This window comes from Schistocerca nitens, chromosome 6, assembly GCF_023898315.1.
Source record: "Schistocerca nitens isolate TAMUIC-IGC-003100 chromosome 6, iqSchNite1.1, whole genome shotgun sequence".
Lineage (NCBI taxonomy): Eukaryota > Metazoa > Arthropoda > Insecta > Orthoptera > Acrididae > Schistocerca > Schistocerca nitens.
This window is the reverse complement of record NC_064619.1, coordinates 123,529,037-123,550,348: the sequence shown is the minus strand read 5'-3', so window position 1 is coordinate 123,550,348 and position 21,312 is coordinate 123,529,037. Positions and strand designations below refer to the sequence as shown.

The 21,312-nt window shown below is 38.6% G+C and overlaps 1 protein-coding gene across 1 annotated transcript in view; it reads right to left on the bottom strand.

Moving 5' to 3' along the window:
• Window positions 1–21,312, bottom strand: part of LOC126263224 (piezo-type mechanosensitive ion channel component) — a 686,714-nt gene that overhangs the window by 389,516 nt on the left and 275,886 nt on the right. The window contains exons 13-15 of the mRNA XM_049960308.1: window positions 19,628–19,757; window positions 13,260–13,459; window positions 380–528 (exon numbers count right to left, since the gene is read on the bottom strand). Of these exons, the coding sequence (XP_049816265.1) occupies window positions 380–528; window positions 13,260–13,459; window positions 19,628–19,757 (479 nt within the window). The remainder of the gene's footprint in view (window positions 1–379; window positions 529–13,259; window positions 13,460–19,627; window positions 19,758–21,312) is intronic.

The window sequence follows — 21,312 nt, the reverse complement described above, 5'->3', positions numbered from 1 at the left end:
ACAACAAATATACAAAAGAAAACAGGAGAAAAAATTGAAAAATACATCCAACTGGCTGAGGAAGTCAAGGACATGTGGCATCAGGATAAAGTTGACATTATACCAATCATACTATCAACTACAGGAGTCATACCACACAATATCCACCTGTACATCAATGCAATACAGCTACATCCAAACTTATATATACAACTACAGAAATCCGTAATTATTGATACATGTTCAATTACCTGAAAGTTCCTAAATGCAATGTAACATATACCGTACAGTTAAAAGGAAGTCACGCTTGATCAAGGTCCACATCACTTTCCATTTTTGACCAGACATAACGTCTGAGAAAAGAAAGAAATAATAATAATAATAATAACAGCATACTTACAGTGTTAAAGGAATATGCAGGTACTTTGCCCAGTACTCTGAGAAATTATCAAATTGATATGTATATACCAATATCAGAATTGACATTGAATACACAATAACTGTCAACCAAAAGCCAAACATCATTCTCCTCCACATCCTATATGACAGCTGTAAAAGTAGAAAAATATATGTCAGTGACACTGACGTCACAATATCATCATTAAAAAGGAACAATAACTATCAACTAGAAATCAAAAATCATTCTCGTCCACATTCTATAGGACAGATGTAAAAGTAAAAACAATACATGGCAGAGTTACCCTTCAAAGTATTATTATTTAATGACGTGGTATTGGTATTCTTGTGATCTTTCCAAGGTGTATGATTGTGTTGATCATGTTACTCTCTTAAAAAAATTTACATTTTATGGAATTTAAGAAGACTGATCCACTTGTTTGTGATAACTACAGAGGAATTGCCTTACATGATGTCACCTACAAAATCTATTAAACAGGCTGATACTAACAGAAGAACTGATTGGGGACTACTAATGCGGTTTCTGCAGAAACAGATGCACATTAGATCACTTATTCACCCTGAGACAAGTAACTGAGAAGGAGTGGGAATTCAATGTAGATGTCCACATATTATTCATAGATTTTAAAAAGGCCTATGATAGCATACAATGACAGACACTACTAAATATAATGAAGGAATTTAAAATACCTTCAAAATAAATCAGATTAGTTAAAATGTGTATAGATGAAACTTTATGTCACATAAAGACACTGGTAGGAGAAACTGAAGATTTTAAGGTGTACACTGGACTGAGACAAGGGGATACCATTTCACCTATTTTATTTAACCTAGTCCTAGAGAAAATCGATAGAGAATTTTGTAAAACCAGTCCACAAGGAATCCAGCTACAGGATGTGAACATTATAAGACCTGCCTATGCTGATGATGTAGCACTAATAAGTAGTTCCAACTCAGAATTAATCAGAATGATGCAAAATTACTACAAAATTGCTGAGAAAACAGGATTACATGTTAATAAAGAAAGGCAGAATACCTGCCCATAAGTAAGAAAACCAGAGAAGATGTACCTCTGACTGTAGATGAATTCAATTTCAAGACTGTTAACCACTTCAAGTACCTAGGAAGTCTTTTTAGTAATAACAACAGAACAGATATAGAAATAGATGCCCATTTATCAAAAGCAAACAAGACACTTTTTACTTTCATCAAAATTCTAAAAAAAGAGATCACTTAACAGTAACTTCAAAATCCGCTTATATCAATTGACCATTGTACCTGTGATGTTATATGGATGTGAAACATTAATATTTAGAAAGAAAGATGAAGAAAAACTGTTAATATTCAAAAGAAAAGTAGTAAGGAAAATTTTAGGACCTGTATACGACGAAAATAACATGGAATGGAGAATAAGAAGAAATGAAGAATTAAGAGGGCTGTACAAACACCGTAACATCGTCAAAGTGCTCAAGAGGAGAAGGTTGAATTGGGCAGGCCATATAGCAAGAATGACAGAGAATAGACTACCTAGAAAGGCATTCAGCACAACACTAGATGGAACGAGAGGAAGAGGGAGACCCAGATCAGATGGCGGGATAACATTCGGGAGGACACAACTAGGATGAACAGCAACAGCAACTGGACAAACAGCGCATTGGACAGGCAGAAGTACAAGAGGCTCATAGAGCAGGTGTATGGTCGATAAGGCTCTTGCCACATGTAACGTAAAGTTAGTAACTAAGTAAGGAATGATGGACTTATACATAGCTGATTTGAGTCATACTTAATAAACAAAATGCAAAAAGTTGTGCTGAATAATTCAAAAAAGTTGGAAGGAGGGGAAATTTTAGTGGCTAGTGGGAAATCACAATGGGAACCCTGCAAGATTCAATTTTGGGTGCACTCCTGTTCCTTAAATATATGAGTGACCTTCCACTTAACATCCATCAAGCAGAACTGGTACTTTTTGCAGATGACTTAAGTGTTATAATAAATCCTGTTAGAGAGAAAGCAACAGAAGAGACTGTTAACGATATTTCCCAAAGAATTATTAAGTGGTTCTCTGAAAATGGATTCTCCTCAATTTTTGAGAAAACACACAATATTCAGTTCCTTACACCAAATAGAGTCAGACCAATTGTGATGTGGCACTTTAACAGGGGTCAGTAAACAGAATACACTGCTCCAAATTTTTCTGCGTGCATATTGATGAAAACTTGGAGGAAGCATATTACTGAACTGCTGAAACAATTAATTTCAGCTACTTTTGCTTTTCATATAACCATTAGTCTTTGAAACAAGCGAATCAATGTCCCGACATATTTTGCATATTTCCATCCAGTATTTTATTACTGAATAATTTTCTCATGTAACTCATCACTTAACAATGAGAGCATTGACTGCACAACAGTGAGCACAAATAATTACAGTATTTACTCAAATCAAAGCCGCACTTTTTTTCTGGTTTTTGTAATCCAAAAAACCGCTTGCGGCTCAGAATCGAGTACAAAGTAAGCGGAAGTTCTGAAAAATGTTGGTAAGTGCCGCCACAACTAACTTCTGCCGTCAAATATACTTAGTGCTACACAGGCTTGCTTTGCAGGCACAAAGATAAATACTGGCGCCAAAACCTCTGAAAAAAAAAAAAGTAGAAGACAAGCTTTTTTTCTCTGCCCTGAGTTTTGACCACTGCATTTTCATACATTATTCAATGAAGTAAATACAAATTCCATATTGTTCATCTTCGAATGTAGCAGCATTTCAATGTACAATGAAAATCCGACTGGCAAGACTGTTTGGGGTCTTTTCTGAATTTTTTCCTACCTGTGAGAAGAGATGGTTGCTAATAGGAACTTTTATGAATTGTGAATCACATGCAGTATTCTCTTTACCATAAGAATAATACGAATATAAACATTTTGCGATGTCTTCTTTCGTGTTTGCTGCTATCTCATTTAAATCCTGTCTGCCTAATAAACTACGAAACTAAAGTGAGACAACAGCAAACGCGGAAGAATATACATATCATGTCACGTTTATATTCGTATTATTCTTATGCCTAATAGTGATACTCAGAAATGAAGCATGACAATTGACTAGATTTTTAAATCTAAGATGACTAATTTCTGTGCAGAATGTAATGTACTAAAGAGGCGTCTCCAAAGATTTTCAAACAGACAAAAACTCTCGTTCAGAACATCTTCTATCATACACAGTCTATTATTTGGTTCTTGTTGATCATTATCAAAGAAAGCATTTTTTTTTTTCCCTTCATTGTAAGCAGCGGTAGAGCGCACAAAAGCAAGCCATGCCGCAAGCGGCGAAAGGCCGTAAACACTCATTATCAGAATGCGACAAACAATGCATGACACAGTACAGTAATGCATTTTCAGCTTAGAGTGACGTAAACACCTATAACAAAGAGAACGGCACTTATGAGATCAAAGAAAAATAAGCAATCAATTCAAACCAGACGAAGCACGTGAAATAGAAAGGGTACCCGTATAAATACGGACGGAGCGCCTGACGCATAGCAATGTCTACCTGGTAAAGCTTAACTGCTAAGCTTACGACTCGAACCAAACTACTGTAGCTGTATCGTCATTCATTCGACCTAAATTGTGTCTCATATTAAAATGGACCAACTTTGTTTCGATTTGGAGGTGCGGCCTAAAACTTTTCTCTCCTCTTGAATTTCAAGTCTCGAATTTCAGGTGCGGCTTAGATTCGGGGAATTTTTTTTTTTCCTTGATTTCGAGTCTCATTTTTCAGGTGCGGCTTAGATTCGAGTGCAGCTTAGATTCGAGTAAATACGGTATATGTGGTGTTCACCTGCAGTCTTCATGTAGGGACCTCTTCAAGAAGTTCAGAATTTCAACTGCACCATCATAATACAGATATTAGCAAAAGAAATTTGTCATACATAATCCATCACAATTTGAGAAAAATAGTGATGTCACACTAGTGGAAAAAATTAACTTCATTACACATTAATGAACCTGCCATTGCTTAGAAAGGAGTTCAACATGTAGGAAAAATTTGTAATAATTTAACCAATAACATGAAATGTCTGACACTTAGCAAAGTTAGTTTTACGTCTAACCCAAAATCATTTTTTCTAGACAATTTCTTTTCTTCCATGGACAAATTTTATTTAAAAACTCATTGCCTGGAAAAAGAATTTTTTTAGGTGTATTTATACAAGTACGGCAAAAACAATGTGTTCATTGATGTTAATACTAATCAAGTGTAAATATCCTGTAAATTGACTTGTTCCACATCATTCTGATAAAAGAATCATTCGAATGATCCATGGAATATGTAACTAACTAACGAACTAATTGTGCTTTCCAGCAAGAATCATACCTCAGAATAATTGATGGCTCATGCAAGGTATCACAATACATATCTTGGATTTATAATGAAAATAGATAAAAAACCTACTCACCAAGCAGTAGTTGGAAAACACGCATATAAAGGCACTAAAATTTGCTAGCTTTCAGAGCCAGTGGCTGCTCCTTCTGGAAGAAGGGTTGAAGGGAAAGGAAGAGTGGTGAAGGAAAAGGATTGGGATGGTTTAGGAAATGAGGAGAGTTCAGAGAAGTTGCCCATTGTTGGGGACTGCACTGGATGTGATTTGAAAACCTGTGAGTTTAAAGGTGGAAGATAGAGTCTGGTATCACTGACACAACACTGCACGCAAGTTAATAAGAGCAGAAAGCTATGTGCATTGTATGTGGTAGAGGTGGGGGAGGGGAGAGGCGGGAGGGGGGGGGGGAAGTACTTGGAGAACAGATTAGAAAATAAAAGGTATAGAAAACTAAAAGGCAGTGAAGAAAGGAATAGTTACTGACAAGAAATGCTGAGACTGAAGACATTAACGTAAATTAAGGCCAGGTAGGTGCTGAGAACCAAGAACATGCTGTCATGCCAGTTACCACATCTGGAGCTCTAAGAAAATGGTGTCTGGGAGAAGAATCCAAATGGTACATATGGTGAAACAGGCACTGAGGTCACAACTCTCACGTTCTACAGTATGCTCTGCTACAGGGTATTGTGTGTTGCCAGTATACACCCTCTGCCTACACCCATTTATCTTAACTGATAACTTTGTGGTAGTCATGCCAATGTACAAGGTCGAACAGTGTTTACACAACAGCTACTACACAACATTTTGTTTCTGATAGTATAAGTTTTGCCAGTTAGAAGGCTGTATAGGTGGGGGTAGAAAGATGCATAACGCAAGTCTTACAGTGAGAATGGCCACACAGGAAGGAGCATACATTAGGGAAACAAGTACAAAAGGAGGATATAGTCTGACAAGGACCCTGTGGAGCTTGGGAGGCTGACGATAAGCTCTTCTTTGTGTGGTAGGCAATATATCAGACAGAATGGATCTTATTTGAGGGCATGATTTTAGGAAGTTGTAGCGTTGTCAAAGTAACTGATTAATACATACAAGACGAGAATAAAACTGAGTGACAAGGGGTACTCCTAAGTTGTTCTATGAGGGGTCAGTAATACCAGAATTGGATGTGATGCCCTGGAAAATTTGCTTTTCAACTAGGCTGGTGGCACTAATTCTATCCAGTGAATGCTGAGGTGAAAATCGTGATTATTGCAGTAAAGAGTCCACATGTGAACAAATATGTTTACCTTGAATGCCAAGGCTTGATGGGAGGGAATGCTTGACATGGAAAGGACTGCAACTGTCAAAATATAAGTACCGTTGTTTCTCATTAGCTTTAATGTGAACAGAAGGGTGTAGCTGACCCACAGTCAGAATGAGGTCAACATCTAGAAAGTGGCATAAGATACGGAATAGGACCAACTGAAATTAAATTGGGAGAATGTATTTATGGATTCCAAGAATTATAACAGGTCAGCTTCACCATGAATCCACACGGCAAAGATTCATCAGTGTAGCTGAACCAAACCACAGGCTGAAGGCTTATGAATCGCAGGAAAGCCCCATCCAAGCGACCCATGAAAAGGATGGTGTAGGAAGAAGCCATCCTGCTGCCCCTGGCCATGCTGCTGATCTGCATACCTGCCCCTCAAAGGTAAAGTAGTTTTCGGTAAGACTATGTACACGGGGGAAGTTGTTGTAGAGGGGTGTGTGTGATGGGAATGGGATGGGCTTATATGTCAGAGGATTTAGCAAATGGTTGGTATTTTTAAGAGAGGAGGGAAGTCTTTGTACAACTGGTTGCAGGAGTTTATCAACTAAAGCAGAGAAGTGCTTGGTAGGTGCTTTGAAGCCAGCAATGGTGGGATGGCTGGATTGATTGGGTTTGTGGATACCAGGAATATGGTAAAAAGTGTACCTTGTGTGGTTTGGGAGATGTAAGAAGTTCTATGGATTGTGGTGTTAGTCCTTGTGAGGGGCTGAGGTTTTATGAAGTGGCTGTAGATCAGTTAGTATACAGGGATGGGATCTTGATGGCAGATGCTGTATGTGGAGCTTTCAGACAGCTGGCATATACCATCATTAACATACTCCTGTCGGTCAAGTACCACAGTGGTAGGTCCCTTGTTGGCTGGCAGGATAATGGAGTCATCAGTTTTCAGGAAATGAAAAACCTGGAGTTCTGCACAGGACAGGTTAGTGTGATGCAGGGAACCATATGTGAAATCACACATCATGTACAAGCTGTAATATAAACACTTTTCTGCCTTTTACACTGACATGACCACCACGAATTTACCAGTTAGGATGAATGGGCAGAGGCTGAGGGTATATACTGGCAAGACACTGTATCCTGTTGCATAGCATACTGTAAAACATGACCTTCATAACCTCAGTGCCTGTTTCACCATATGTACCATCTGCATTCGTCACCCAGACACCAGTTTCCATTAGACATCATGAAAGAGCAGAATGTGGCTCTCTGCAGAACTCACGGACTTTGAATGTGGTCAGGTTTTTGTGTGTCACTTGTGTCATTCATCTGTACGCGAGATTTCCACACTCCTAAACATCCCTACGTCCACTGTTTCTGATGTGATTGTGAAGTGGAAATGTGAAGGGACACATAAAGCACAAAAGCGTACAGGCCGACCTTGTCTGTTGACTGACAGACTGCCGACAGTTGAAGGTCGTAATGTGTAATAGGCAGACACCTATCCAGACCATCCCACAGGAATGATAAAGTGCATCAGGTTCCACTGCAAGTACTGTGACAGTTAGGTGGGAGGTGAGAAAACTTAGATTTCATGGTTGAGCAGCTGCTCATAAGCCACACATCTTGCCGGTAAATCCCAAACGACGCTTCTCTTGGTGTAAGGAGTGAAAACATTGGACGATTGAACAGTGGAAAAATGTTGTGTGGAGTGACAAATCATGGTAAACAATGTGGCAATCCAATGGCAGGATGTGGGTATGGCAAATGCCCAGTGAACGTCATCTGCCAGCATGTGTAATGCCAGCAGTAAAATTCAGAGGCGGTGGTGTTATGGTGTGGTCGTGTTTTTTAAGGAGGTGGCTTCCATCCCTTATTGTTTTGTATGGCACTATCACAGCACAGGCCTACATTGATGTTTTAAGCACCTTCTTGCTTCCCACTGTTGAACAGCAATTCGGGAATGGCAACTGCATCTTTCAACACGATCGAACACCTGTTCATACTGCATGGCCTATGGCTGAGTGGTTACACAACAATAACATCCCTGTAATGGACTGGCTTGCACAGCATCAACCTGAATCCCACAGAACACCTTTGGGATGTTTTTGAATGCCGACATCGTGCCAGGCCTCACCGACCAACATCGATACCTCTCCTCAGTGCAGCACTCCGTGAAGAATGGGCTGCCATTCCCCAAGAAACCTTCCAGCACCTGATTGAATGTATGGCTGCAAGAGTGGAAGCTGTCATCAAGGCTAAGGGTGGGCCAAAACCACATTGAATTCCAGCATTACCGATGGAGGGCGCTACGAATTTGTAAGTCATTTTCAGCCAGGTGTCCAGATACTTGTGATCACATAGTGTAGCATGCCCTTGGTTCTCACCACCCATCTGGCCTTAATTTACAATCATGTCTTAAGTCTCCACATTTCTTGTCAGTAACTATTCCTTTCTTCACTCCCTTTTAGTTTAGTATACCTTTTATTCTGTGATCTGTCTATCACCCCCATCTTCACCACTTATAATGCACTTACCTTTCCACTCTTATTAACTTTTGCACAATTTACTCTATCTCCCACCTTTAAGCTCTCAGATTTTCAAAACTCATCCCATGCAGTCCCCAACAATCATTTTTCCTTCTCACCCAATCTGTTGAGTCTCCCCTGACTCGACTCAAGCTTCTGGGTGAATTTTCTGAACTCTGCCCATTTCCCAAAACTTGTGAATCCATTTCCTGCTAACTTATTCATTCCCCTTCAACCCTTCTGCCGGAAGGAGTCACTGGCTCCAAAAGCTTGCGAATTTCTGTACCTTTATATGTGTGTTCTCCCCATGCTGCTTGGCAAGTTATTTTTTCAATAACTGATTATTTTTACAATGCATGTATTGTATTTTAATTCACCCTACATCATATACAGGGAAATGCACTTTGAGTACAGTATAATTAACTGGTGATGTTAACTTGATACCTCATAATTTTTGATAGAATGCAAGAAATGGTTGAGTAAAGAAGCACCCACCATTCTACTGACACATGGCCTTTCCTGCCTGCTCTGTCCCGAGTACTTTGCTGTGACATTACATCTGAGCACATAAGAGTAGAAGACATGTTTAGCAAACAGCTGAATGCAAACCACAAGTCATGAAAATGTGTGTGGAACTGTTTGCATAAAAGTTCAAGACAAAGTGTTTCTGCTAAATGTCCACCAAAATCTGTAATGTAAAACTCAGAAGTAAAATGGCTTGAAACACACACACACACACACACACACACACACACACACACACACACACACTTGGGGTGGTCTGATCACATTGAGAAAGAAAAAAATTGGGCATTTCACAAAACCTTTGTTTCCTGTGACTACAATATCACATGAGTCACAATTGGAATCTGTCAACTTATACAAATAACTGGATGTAACAAGTTGTGGGGGATAAGAAATGGAAGGACTCAGTCCTATGTAAATCAGATGTCACACTTCAGTTCATTGGGAGCCTACTGGGAAAAATGAAATCTGTCTACAAAGGAAATTCCTTACAAAATACTCTTGCAACCAATACTAAATGTTGCTCAAGTTTATGGGACCACACCACATACAAATTAATGGGGAATATTGAACACATACCTTTAGAAAGTTTCAGGAACCAGTATTAAGTGACTAACTTAGAAATATACTATATGTTGTTGGTGTTGTGGTCTTCTGTTCAAAGATTGGTTTGATGCAGCTCTCCATGCTAATCTGTTCGGTGCAAGCCTCATCATCTCCAAGTAACCACTGCAGCCCACATCCTTCTGAATCTGCTTACTGTATTCATTTCTTGGTCTCCCTCTATGATTTTTATCTCCCACACTTCCCTCCAGTTTTAATTGGTGGTCCCTTGATGTCTCAGAATGTGCCCTACAAACTGATCCCTTCTTCTAGTCAGGTTGTGCCATAAATTTCTTGTCTCCCCAATTATATTCAGTACCACCTCAATAGTTATGTGATCTATTCATCTAATCTTCAGCATTCTTCTGTAGCACCACATTTTGAAAGCTTCTATTCTCTTCTTGTCTAAGCTGTTTATTGCTCATGTTTCATTTCCATACAGGGCTACACTCCATACAAATACTTTTAGAACACTTAAGTCTACACTCGATGTTGACGAATTTCTCTTCTTCAGAAACACTTTTCTTGCCACTGCTAGCCTACATTTTTTATCTCCTCTGAACTTTCACCATCATCAGTTATTTTGCTGCCCAAACAGCAATTCTCAACAAACAGCAATTCTCAACTACTACTTTAAAGTGTCTCAATTCCCTAGTCTAATTCCCTCAGAACCACCTGATTTAATTTGACTAGTTTCTATTATCTTTGTTTTGTTATTGTTGATTTTCATCTTACATCCTCCTTTCGAGACACTGTCCATTCTGTTCACCTGCTCTTCAAAGTCCTTTGCTGACTGACAGAATTACAATGTCATTGGTGAACCTCATAGTCTGGTTTCCCCCGCACCTTTAGAATTTGAAACAGTATTCCAGTAAACATCCTCAAAAGCTTTCTCCAAGTCTACAAATGCTATAGACATAGCTTTGCCTTTCCATAACCTGTCTTCTAAGACAAGTTGTAGGGTCAGTATTGCCTCTTATGTTCCTATATTCCTCCAAAATCCAAATTGATCTTCTCCAAGGTCAGCTTCTACCAGTTTTTCCATTCATCTCCTGTAAGGAACTTGTGTTAGTATTTTGCAACCGTGATATGTTAAACTGATAGTTTGGTAATTTCCACACCTGACAGCACGTGTTTTCTTTGTAATTGGAATTGTTATACTCTTCTTAAAGCCTGAAGGCATTTCGCCTGTCTCATACATTTCACTCACCAAATAGAAGAGTTTTGCCATGGCTTGCTCTTCCGATTTTACCAGTAGTTCTAATAGAAAGTTGTCTGCTCTTGGGGGCTCGTTTCGACTTATGTCTTTCAGCACTCTGTCAACTTCTTCATGTAGCATCATCTCTCTCATCTCATTTTCATCGATATCCTCTTCCATTTTCATAATATTGCCCTCAAGTACATCTCCCATGTATAGACACACTATATACTCCTTCCGCCTTTCTGCTTTCCCTTCTTTGCTTCAAGCTGGTTTTCCATCTGAGCTCTTGATATTCATACAGGTGATTCTCTTTTCTCCAAAGGTCTCTCTAATTTTCCTGTAGGTTGCATTTATCTTTCCCCTAGTGATGTATGCTTTTAAATCTTTAAATTTGTCCTCAAGCCATTCCTACTTAGCCATTCAGCACTTCCTGTCAGTCTCAATTTTTAGACTTTTTATTGCCTTTGAACTGCTTGATTTGTTGCATTTTTTAAAATATATTTTCTCCTTTCATCAATTAAATTCAATACCTCTTGCGTTACCCAAGAATTCCTACTAGCCCTCATCTTTCTACCTACTTGAACCTCTTCTGTCTTCACTATTCATCTCTCAAAGCTAACCATTCTTCTTCTCCTGTATTCATTTGCCCTGTAATTGTCAATCATTCCCTAACGCTACCTCTGAAACACACTACAACTTCTTGGTCTTTCAGTTTATCCAGGTGCCATCACCTTAATTTTCTACCTTTTTGCAGTTTCTACAGCCCCCCATATATTGCTCCTGCAAGAACTGTGAGAATAATATTGGATTAATTGCAGCACTTAAGCAGTCATTGAATGGAATGGGAAGTTCAAATGGTCCAAAAGGCTCTGAGCATTATTGGACTTAACATCTGAGGTCGTCAGTCCCCTAGAGCGTAGAACTACTTAAACCTAACTAACCTAAGGACATCACTCACATTCATGCCCGAGGCAGGATTCAAACTTGCGACTGTAGCGGTCGCGCAGTTCCAGACTGACGAGCCTAGAACCACTCTGCCACACCGGCCGGCTGAATGGGAAGTAACCTTACTTAATACATGGTACAATGATAAGTACCATATGCCATGCACTTTACGGTGGTTTGCAGACTACCAATGCAGATTTAGCCATCAAATATCTCATTTAATGGCTGAGAGGTCAGAAGATTTTCAAAGAAATTCACAATTTGTGACCTCCATTGTTGTTATAATCTCTCTACTTTCTATTCTAAAATCTAGGCTTCTAGCATGATAATTGTTGATATGTGTTTTCATGAGATTGTAGTATATACTTTTTTAAATTTTTAAAGTTTGTGTTTGGGCTTTAATGTTATTCTACTAATCAGACAGTGCCAGCACCAATTAAGTTCTTCACAGACATCTGTCCTCAGAATTGAAGTAGCTGAGTCACTGGTGAGGTAAACACAGAGCCATCTAAGGAATAGGTTTTTTCCAATCAGAAATGAAAGATATACACAGGATAGCAATGAAGGAAACAAAACTAAGAAAGGGTACAAGACTGACAGAAAAATAATGTGGGAATCATAAGATTAGGCAGATGCTGAAGTAGTATTTACTAATGAAATCCACACTGCCTGCTCTTTTCTGGCAAGAGATAGTGCACGCACGCACACACACACACACACACACACACACACACACACACACACACACACACACACACAAACACTCTCTCTCTCTCTCTCTCTCTCTCTCTCTATTGCCCCCCCCCCCTCCCTCGTGGGTGTGGTAGTGCCTCAACTATTTGGGGTGTAGTTTCTTTAGTCCCTGAATTATTTACATTTCCCTGGGCCTCTTCATTAATATAGCTACATGATTTGCCTTTTTTGTCATGCATCTGGCTGCTATTCAGTACCACCTCCTCCAGCTTCCTATCCTTTTATGCTTTTGATTCTTTTCATGCATTTTATGGATCTGACTTAACTCATGGCCCTTATTACCTCTTTCTCCTTCTATTTGCATCTTGTCTCTTCTTTTTTTCCTTTCCTTCCCTTCTGTTTGCAAAACAAGTGACTGCTGGCTCTGGAAGACACTCATTATCTTTCACACTTTGTGGTTCTACCATCCAGGTAGTCCGAATTCCAGTTAACATCATTGACAAGTCAGCAAGCTATACTTCTACATTAAAAATACTCATATGTTCATTCACTGATGAATGTAAGAGGCCTTTGCAGATAAGATAATAAGATTTAGTGAAAGGGAGAAAATAACTAAACAACAGCAAATCATAAAACCTGAAACAACATTTAATGCTGTGTGGAGGTTCCTCAATCAGGAATTATATATAAATACATGGTTAATATGGTTATTTTTTATTAGTAAGTAAAGCTTAAAATATACAGTACCTGAAAGACTAACACAAATACTAGAAATAGTGCCATATATATTATCCGGAACAGTGTCATACGTTTTCCAGTAATTCCAATGGCAAACAGCATGATTGCCACTACCCAAATGAAGTATTTCACCATAATCATTTTAACATACTTGAAGACTGGCTCTAAACATCCATATGTTTTATTAGTTTCATTCTGGTTACCAAAACCTGAAAAGATGTGAAAATAACAAGATCAATGAATAGCCAACCTGACAACCTTCTGCATAAAAGGAATTTTAAGTAAAAACACCATAAATCAGTTTTATTTGTTCTTTGTACAGCAGTACAAGTGAAAGTGACCAGAATATTGTCATCCATAATCTGTACAAGCAGATGAAATTAACAAGAACATAAATTAACTGTGGCACCGGTGGACTAACAGACGATCAAGCTACCTTACAAAACAGATCTTTAGTATACAAGTCACAATTTCTGTGTGTGGCGTTCATCATTATGAATTATTATTATTACCTCTTTTGAAATCATTAACCAAACATCAACAGCTATGGTTAATTCCTCTTAGTGCTGCATGTTCTAAATTTCAGAGTTCTAATATGCATACCCCCTTACTAATAGTAACTGTTGCACATATAAACACAATGGAAACAGTTTAGTCACAAACGTGCACGACCAGGTTTGTTTAGTTCTCTTCATCAAAGGAATTTGATGATAGAATGTAGATATGCTTGCTTCTGATATCATCTCTTCTGGGAAATGAAAATAAATGTATCCGCTGTTATGTTCAGTTATCAGAAAAATATGAATGAGGTCTCAAACAAACATGTAAATCCAATTTATATACGAACAAGAACAGTTTTTCGATCAGCTCTGTGCCTTAATGTTGTTGAGCGCATCATACAGTATGGTTACTAAACAATTTATTTTACAAGGAATTTGAATTATTTAGTATCCCTAACACAGAAATCTATTTTTAAGAATCAATTATAAAAAAAACATTATAAATAAATGTTCATTGCTCTGTAGCTACACAATAACTGTGAAAATTATATGATGGCTTGATGATGTAGAGTAAGGAAAGACTTTTATTTTGTAATCACATTTCTCAAATGTTTACAGACTAAAGACAAAACTTACAATTGACTACTCATTCCAACAATACATTAACGAACAACAACTGAGCATCCAACGCCTACCTTTGGCTTACAATAAGATGTAATTCACACATTTTTATTTATAATTAAGTAGGTTACTTTCCTTTATTATGAGTACATCCTTAAATTGATATTCCAGATATCCCAAACAAGCCCAATTGCACAACCAAGGTGTCTCCCAATAAGGGAAGGTTCCATTCTTATGTAAGTCATTCAACCTAGACAAAATGGGGCAAAAAATACACCTATTTTAAACAGCAACCATGTTTTATGTCAACATATTTTAATGCCTTTACAGCAGTCAATTACATTCATCATGGCACCAAAAACTATTTCTAATGGCAGTAACAATAAATACTACTGATCCTTGAGGCAGAAATGGAGCATTTATTCATCTGCTGTCAAAGCAAAACAACAACTTGAAGTGAGGTCTCCCAGAATGTTAGAGAAGTTTGGTGACACTGATATCTACATCGGGTGATTAATTCACAGTTTTTGCCACATTTCAGTTTTTTAAACAGATTACCTGTTTCAAAATTATTTAACTGGACAGATAAAAAATCTACTCACTAACTGGTTTGCAAGCTTTCGGAGCCAGTGGCTCCTATGGGTAGTAGGATTGTAGGGGAAGGAAGAGGGGAATGAAGGAATAGGACTGGAGAGGTCTAGAAAAAGAGGTAGATTTCAGGAAAGTCATCCAGAACCATGGGTCAAGGGAGACTTATCGTACAGGATGAGAAGGAAAGCCTCTTCCTTTCCTTTTCATCCTGAATGGTAAGTCTCCCCAGACCTGTGGTTCTGGGTGACTTTCCCAAACTCTACCCCTTTTCCTAGGCCTCTCCAGTCCTTTTCCTTCACCTCTCTTCCATCCCCTTCAACCCTTCTACCTGAAGGGAGAGCCACTGGCTCTGAAAGCTAGCAAGTTACAACCATCTTTTTTATGCGTATGTTCTGCTGCCGCTTGGTGAGTAGGTGTTTTTATCCATCCAATTAAATAATTTTGTCAATAATTGATTGTTTTTGTTGTTTCACCTTTACAGACATCAGATCCAAAGAATGCAATGCAGTTGGTACGCCTCTGGTTTTTTAATTTAACATTATTTGGTCATTCCAAAACCTGAGGAGTACTAACAGCATCTTGATGATGTCTGTAAAGCCTAAACTGTTAATCTGATTAAGAAACAAAAATGTGGTTGTCATAACACAAATAAATAACACTTGAATCCTTAGCTTTTGAAAATTTTAAAACTTCCTTACTAGAAATGAAAGACTATGAACTCTGGATTGCACGAGGCAGAAAATGCCACTTAAGTTCTCATATCTGTGTGGAATAGCATCAATTTAACTTCTATTAGTTTCTGAATGCGCTGATTCTGCAACTGTTTGCTGAATTAATGAAAAACAGCTCCATATGAAGTGTAGAACTGTTTAGTCCACTGCTGGTTTCAGCCTATATATTAGGCTATTTTTAAGAGGTTCTGGAAACTGCCATAAATATGATAGGTACAAACACACACATCACACACACTGTATATAACAGAAGATGAAGAAACAAGCTTTACAAATGTAAAACTGCAAATAGAGTATAAAACTTACATTATGCTGTAGAGAAGCAATGTCCAGATGATGAAAGTGCAAGTTTGGTTGATTTAAAATGATAAGTGCACAACAATATTGTGAAAATATGGACATCCCAAAGTTGTATAATTCATTATATTCTTTGGGTTTAAGAGGATATATGTTCTGACAAATTCGAAAATTCACAAATTCATACCTCTATTCATTTGTTTGTAAACTTGCTATGTAAGCAGTCCACAAGACATCGAAGTTGTGTTACTGAGCTCTGCAGTTCCATGTGGTTCAACTCCTACGTGCTAGAGGACTCAATTCTACCCTTGAGACTTGGATGATCCATACATTGTAACTATTTTATGCTTTTATTAAAACTAAAAAACTATTCTTAACCTTTTATTTGTAAAACATACAATTCAGGATTTTGAAATATGACAAAACACAAATCCTCTTAAACCCAAGGATACGTGTAATGTAATGAATTATACAGTCTCGAGATGCTCACATTTCTCACAATATGAGTGGGCAGATAGCATTTTAAATCCATCTGACTCCCTATAGCAGAATGAACGTTTTATACTATATCTGTTCCCATGCATATGTAAACTTTGTTTTTCATCTTCTATTGTATACACTGTGTGTATAGCTATCATATTTATGAAAGTTTTCAAAATCGCTTCAAAAAGACCTAACACAAATACTGTAGTGGCAGAGGACTAAAAGTTCTGCACAACAACTGGAGCAGTTTTTCATTAATTTACTTCTCCTAGATCAAGTGCTGCTAGTTTGAAGAAATTGTTTTACAAAACTTGAGATAACCAGATTGACTCCAAAAGAAATGTGCTGGACTGTGAGGGATGTGGATCACAACGTGCCAGCCAAATATCTGACAGCACCACAAGCACAGCCTGCTCTAGCAGACTTGTGTCTACTGTCCATGCAGCATTCTATAAGTCTTCTGAATATGATGGACACATATTAACACTGAGTTTTGCCTTATTAACCTCCTCACTGCACACAAACTTCCCATTCAACATCGTGTCACTTTCACAAATACATATCACGGACTTCTTATGATAGCTGAGTTTGTTTCCACCAGCACTTTGTTGACCAGCACCCACATTTGACTGTCTGCAAACTCCTGTTGTTATTCTGGTCTGATTTCCACCATACTCTCACCTAGTAGCTATTGCTACAATAGACATCTACACCAATATCCTACATAAACATGACCTGCTCAGCAGTGCACACCCTCAGTTGTTAGTCACAACGTGGACCCCAAGAAATTAATAATTATTATTGTCTTTCTATCTCCTTAAAGTTTTACACTCAATACTCAGTTGTTTGAGTCAGCTACACATGCTCCTATGTGCATGCTTAATTTATGGCTCAAAGCCCCCAAGGGCAGTAGAGAGCCTACACTAAGTTGCAGCACAACCAGGATTATTTTAATAGCTAATAAGAAGATATGGGAGAGAGGTCATGTGACTGACTCCCACATCTGGCCCCAGAGACATGCTTCTTTAACTCGCTTTTGTGAATTAGTCCTGATGTATTCTAGTGCCGTGTGTCGCTGCCCTGGTTGCACATTAGATATCCACTAGGGTAGATGGCTAAAGTCACCTTCCCCTGCCTATTTTGTGGATTATGTCTGTCCCTGTCACTATTGTAACACGCATCTGCCTCAGATTCACTCTATTATTCAGCCACTCACCCCTGTTGCCTATGCAACTGACATATGGTAAATCTATATCATCCCTGGAGAGTCCCATTGTGGTTCAAATCTTCAATAACTGCAGACTTTTTTTCAATGCAAGGCTTCCATTTACCTCTGACAAATCACATCTTCCATTCCACCCACATCCCTCATTCACACTGTACTGTACAGCAGTTTGTTTCAAATCAGAACCTCTGATTGTAAGCCTAATACATTTTTTATTTTCAGTTGATAAAATTCACTCTGTTACTTATTATGCCCCTGAAGAGGAAACTCGCTAATAGATATCAGCAATTGGTACCAGAAAGGCTCAGTCTTGCTCAAAACTACTTACTTTTATCACTGAGTGAGAAGACACAGTAGTTAGTGCTCTGTACTTTTGTTTGGAAGAAGCACTGCCTCTAATAAAACATTCTCGGGTTTCAAGCCACGTCAAGTGGTTTACTGCCCACAAGCTTTCGGCAGAGATCACCTCTGCCATTGTCAAGAGGATGACTGTCGTGTGGTAGTCATTGCCGTGCCGTCGCTCGTGACATCATTGGTGCTCGGTCCCACACCATATACGGTAATGTTTTGGCCGAGTGACTGCTGGGCCTGCTTCAACTCTCTCAACACCGGATCCCACACTGTACTCAGCTGCAATCCACTATCTCTATTGAAGGTGTTGTCAGAAATTCCAAACTCTATGGCCTCATTTATCACACTATCCCAGAAGCCATTTGACCATTTCATAATAGACAACTCATCGAATGCAATTCGGTGTCCGTTTTCCAGAGCATGTTCTGCTACAGCTGACTTTTCGGGATAGCACAGACAGCAACACCTTTCATGTTCTATGTGGCACTGTTCAATAGTGCGAACAGTCTGGCCGACATAGAACTGCCCACATCCACATGGTATCTTGTAAATTCCTGGTGTTCTGAGGCCTACATTGTCTTTCACAGATTTCATTAGTTGCCAGATCTTTGCCGGAGGTCTGAAGATTGTGTCTATTTTATGCCTCTTCAGGAGCTGACTAATCTTCCTTGTTGTCAAACCACAAAACGGTAAGAATGCAACCTGCTTGGTGTCTTCTTCAGAGGTCTTCTTCCTTTGAGGCTTGGATGACACTGCTTGTGAGATCTGTTTGTTGTTGTAACCATTTTGTTTAAAAAATTTGCATAAGTGGCTCAATTCTCTCAGCAAGTTTTCAGCATCTCAGACGGTTTCAGCTCGATGTACTAAGGTCCTCAGAACTGACTGTTTCTGTGCTGGGTGATGGAAGCTGGTGGCGTGCAGATACCGATCTGTGTGCGTGGGCTTGCAGTAAACACTATGACCTACATAACCATTGGGTTTACGGGAGACAAGCATGTCCAAGAATGGCAGGGAACCCTCCTTCTCTACTTCCATTGTGAAGCTGATGTGGTCGTGGATGCTGTTGAGGTGCTCCAGGAACTCTTCTAACTTTTCTTGTCCATGTGGCCAAATGACGGATATCACCACGGAAGCATGCATTCATAAATAGCACTGCTTCTAATATATTGCTCTCAGGGAATGACAGAGAGCAGTCTTTACATACAGCCCTCCAGCCCATCCACCACCACCACCACCACCACCACCACCACCACCACCACACCCTCAATGCCCTCCCTCACCCAACAGCTGTGTATGCCATAGCCACCTGCTACCACATGCAGGAGCTGCACTACCAGTATAAGTACTGCAATATCCACTGTAACTCGACACTTCATCAGAATAGAATAAGTATGATGTTGCCAAAATTTCATACTTTCTTAATGTTGCCACACAGCTGGAGAGCTGAGAGCTTTTCATCATATTCAAAGAGTACACCTAGGGTAATACAATATGCAACAGTGACCTCACAAACCGATTACACACGATTTGAAATTCAAGGATAGTAACATTATAAAAGTAACTATAACAACTTGGTACCTGAGGTAGCAGTGTTGACAGTAACTTGCAAAGGAGCTGCTAAGTCGTGCAAGGCTGAAGTACTTCGCTGTTCAAATTTTTCTTGCATATACTGCCGTAGTGTTATCCAGAACATAATTGTGTATGCAATCTGAAAATTGGAAAATAAGATTAGGCGCAGGAGAATGACTTAAGTAAAATACAGTACACAAAGAGGAAATGGTGTGTATGATGCACCATCACCTCATGAGGCTTTTACATCTTCAGGCACACATCTAAATTTAGTTCCACTACTATACAAAAGAATCTATTTCTGTTTATCACTCAAATGTTATACAATTTTTGTCTTCTCTGCTGGTAACAAATTCATACCCTAGAACACAGTGAAAATGTGTAAACATACCATGAGGGGGTTATTTACTCATGGCCAAGGAAACTCCAATTTTATTCTACATCATATTTTGACTGCATCTAGCGAGTATTTGTATTTGATAAAGCCTTTTTTCTTGTGATTTCATTCAAATTATGCTACACTGTTGTATCTACCTTATTTTAAAATTCAAACTGCGAATCACATTAATAAATAAAATAATCATTTGAGTTCTGCACAAAAATATAACAGCTGAATCTGAATACTTAGTGTTGATACTTCTGTCAGCATAACAGTTAGTTCTTGTGAATGAACATTTTGCATTATCGCCTGTCTCTAATGAAATACCAGATAAGAAAGTAATGAAACAGCTACATGAAAAACAAAATAACTTGTTTCTAAGATACTAGGCATTCAAAGTGATCTTTTAATGGATAAATTATTGCAATTATATGATTTCATAACATGACCAGCACACAGCTAAAGTAACAAAGTAAGAGCGACACTGTTTTACTAATTCTGTAAATCTCAGTGCACCAGTTTAAAAATTACAATTAACTAACCATAACATTATGTTCAGATCTTCTGTGACACACTTTCCAAAACATCAATACTTTGGACAGATGAAAGGTACATAAAGATGTTCATACACACTCTTCAGAACATGGGTTTAGTTTCCATGTATAATACGAGGGAGTGCTGAAAAGTAATACCTCTGAATTCTTTATGTGAAAACTCTTAAAACTCTGTAAAGAAAACAATGTTATTAACATTTTACATCATTAGTCTTTGAGTCTACATATTTATTTCTCGATACAGTCACCCTGGTGATGAACACTTTTTCCCCAACAAGAGACCACTTTGTTGATAACATCATTGCAGAATGTCTGTCTCTGTTGATGGAGCCACAACCTCACTTCTGCTTGTATGTACTGCTTTCAACACTACCAAGGTGAAGCACTTGCTGCTGCTCTTTAAGTTTTGGAAACAGATGAAAATTGGATGGGACCATGTTGGGACTGTATGCAGGATGATCAATGACAGTGAAACCAAAGTATCAGATTGTTGCAGATGTCGCAGCACTTGCATTTGGTCTGGCAGTGTCATGCTGAAGGAAGTATGCTCCAAATATGGAAGAACTCTTCAAATTCATGAAACATTATTACGGCACACTGTTTCTCATGCACCAACATAGTTGTTTTACACACCACCATGTTACAAGTTACAATTTGGAGCCCTCTAGCTGCACATGGTTGCAACCTGAGTCAGTAAAGCGGTACAGTCTATTCAGAATTATGCATGACATGTACTACCTCAACCAATATTGAGAAATGAA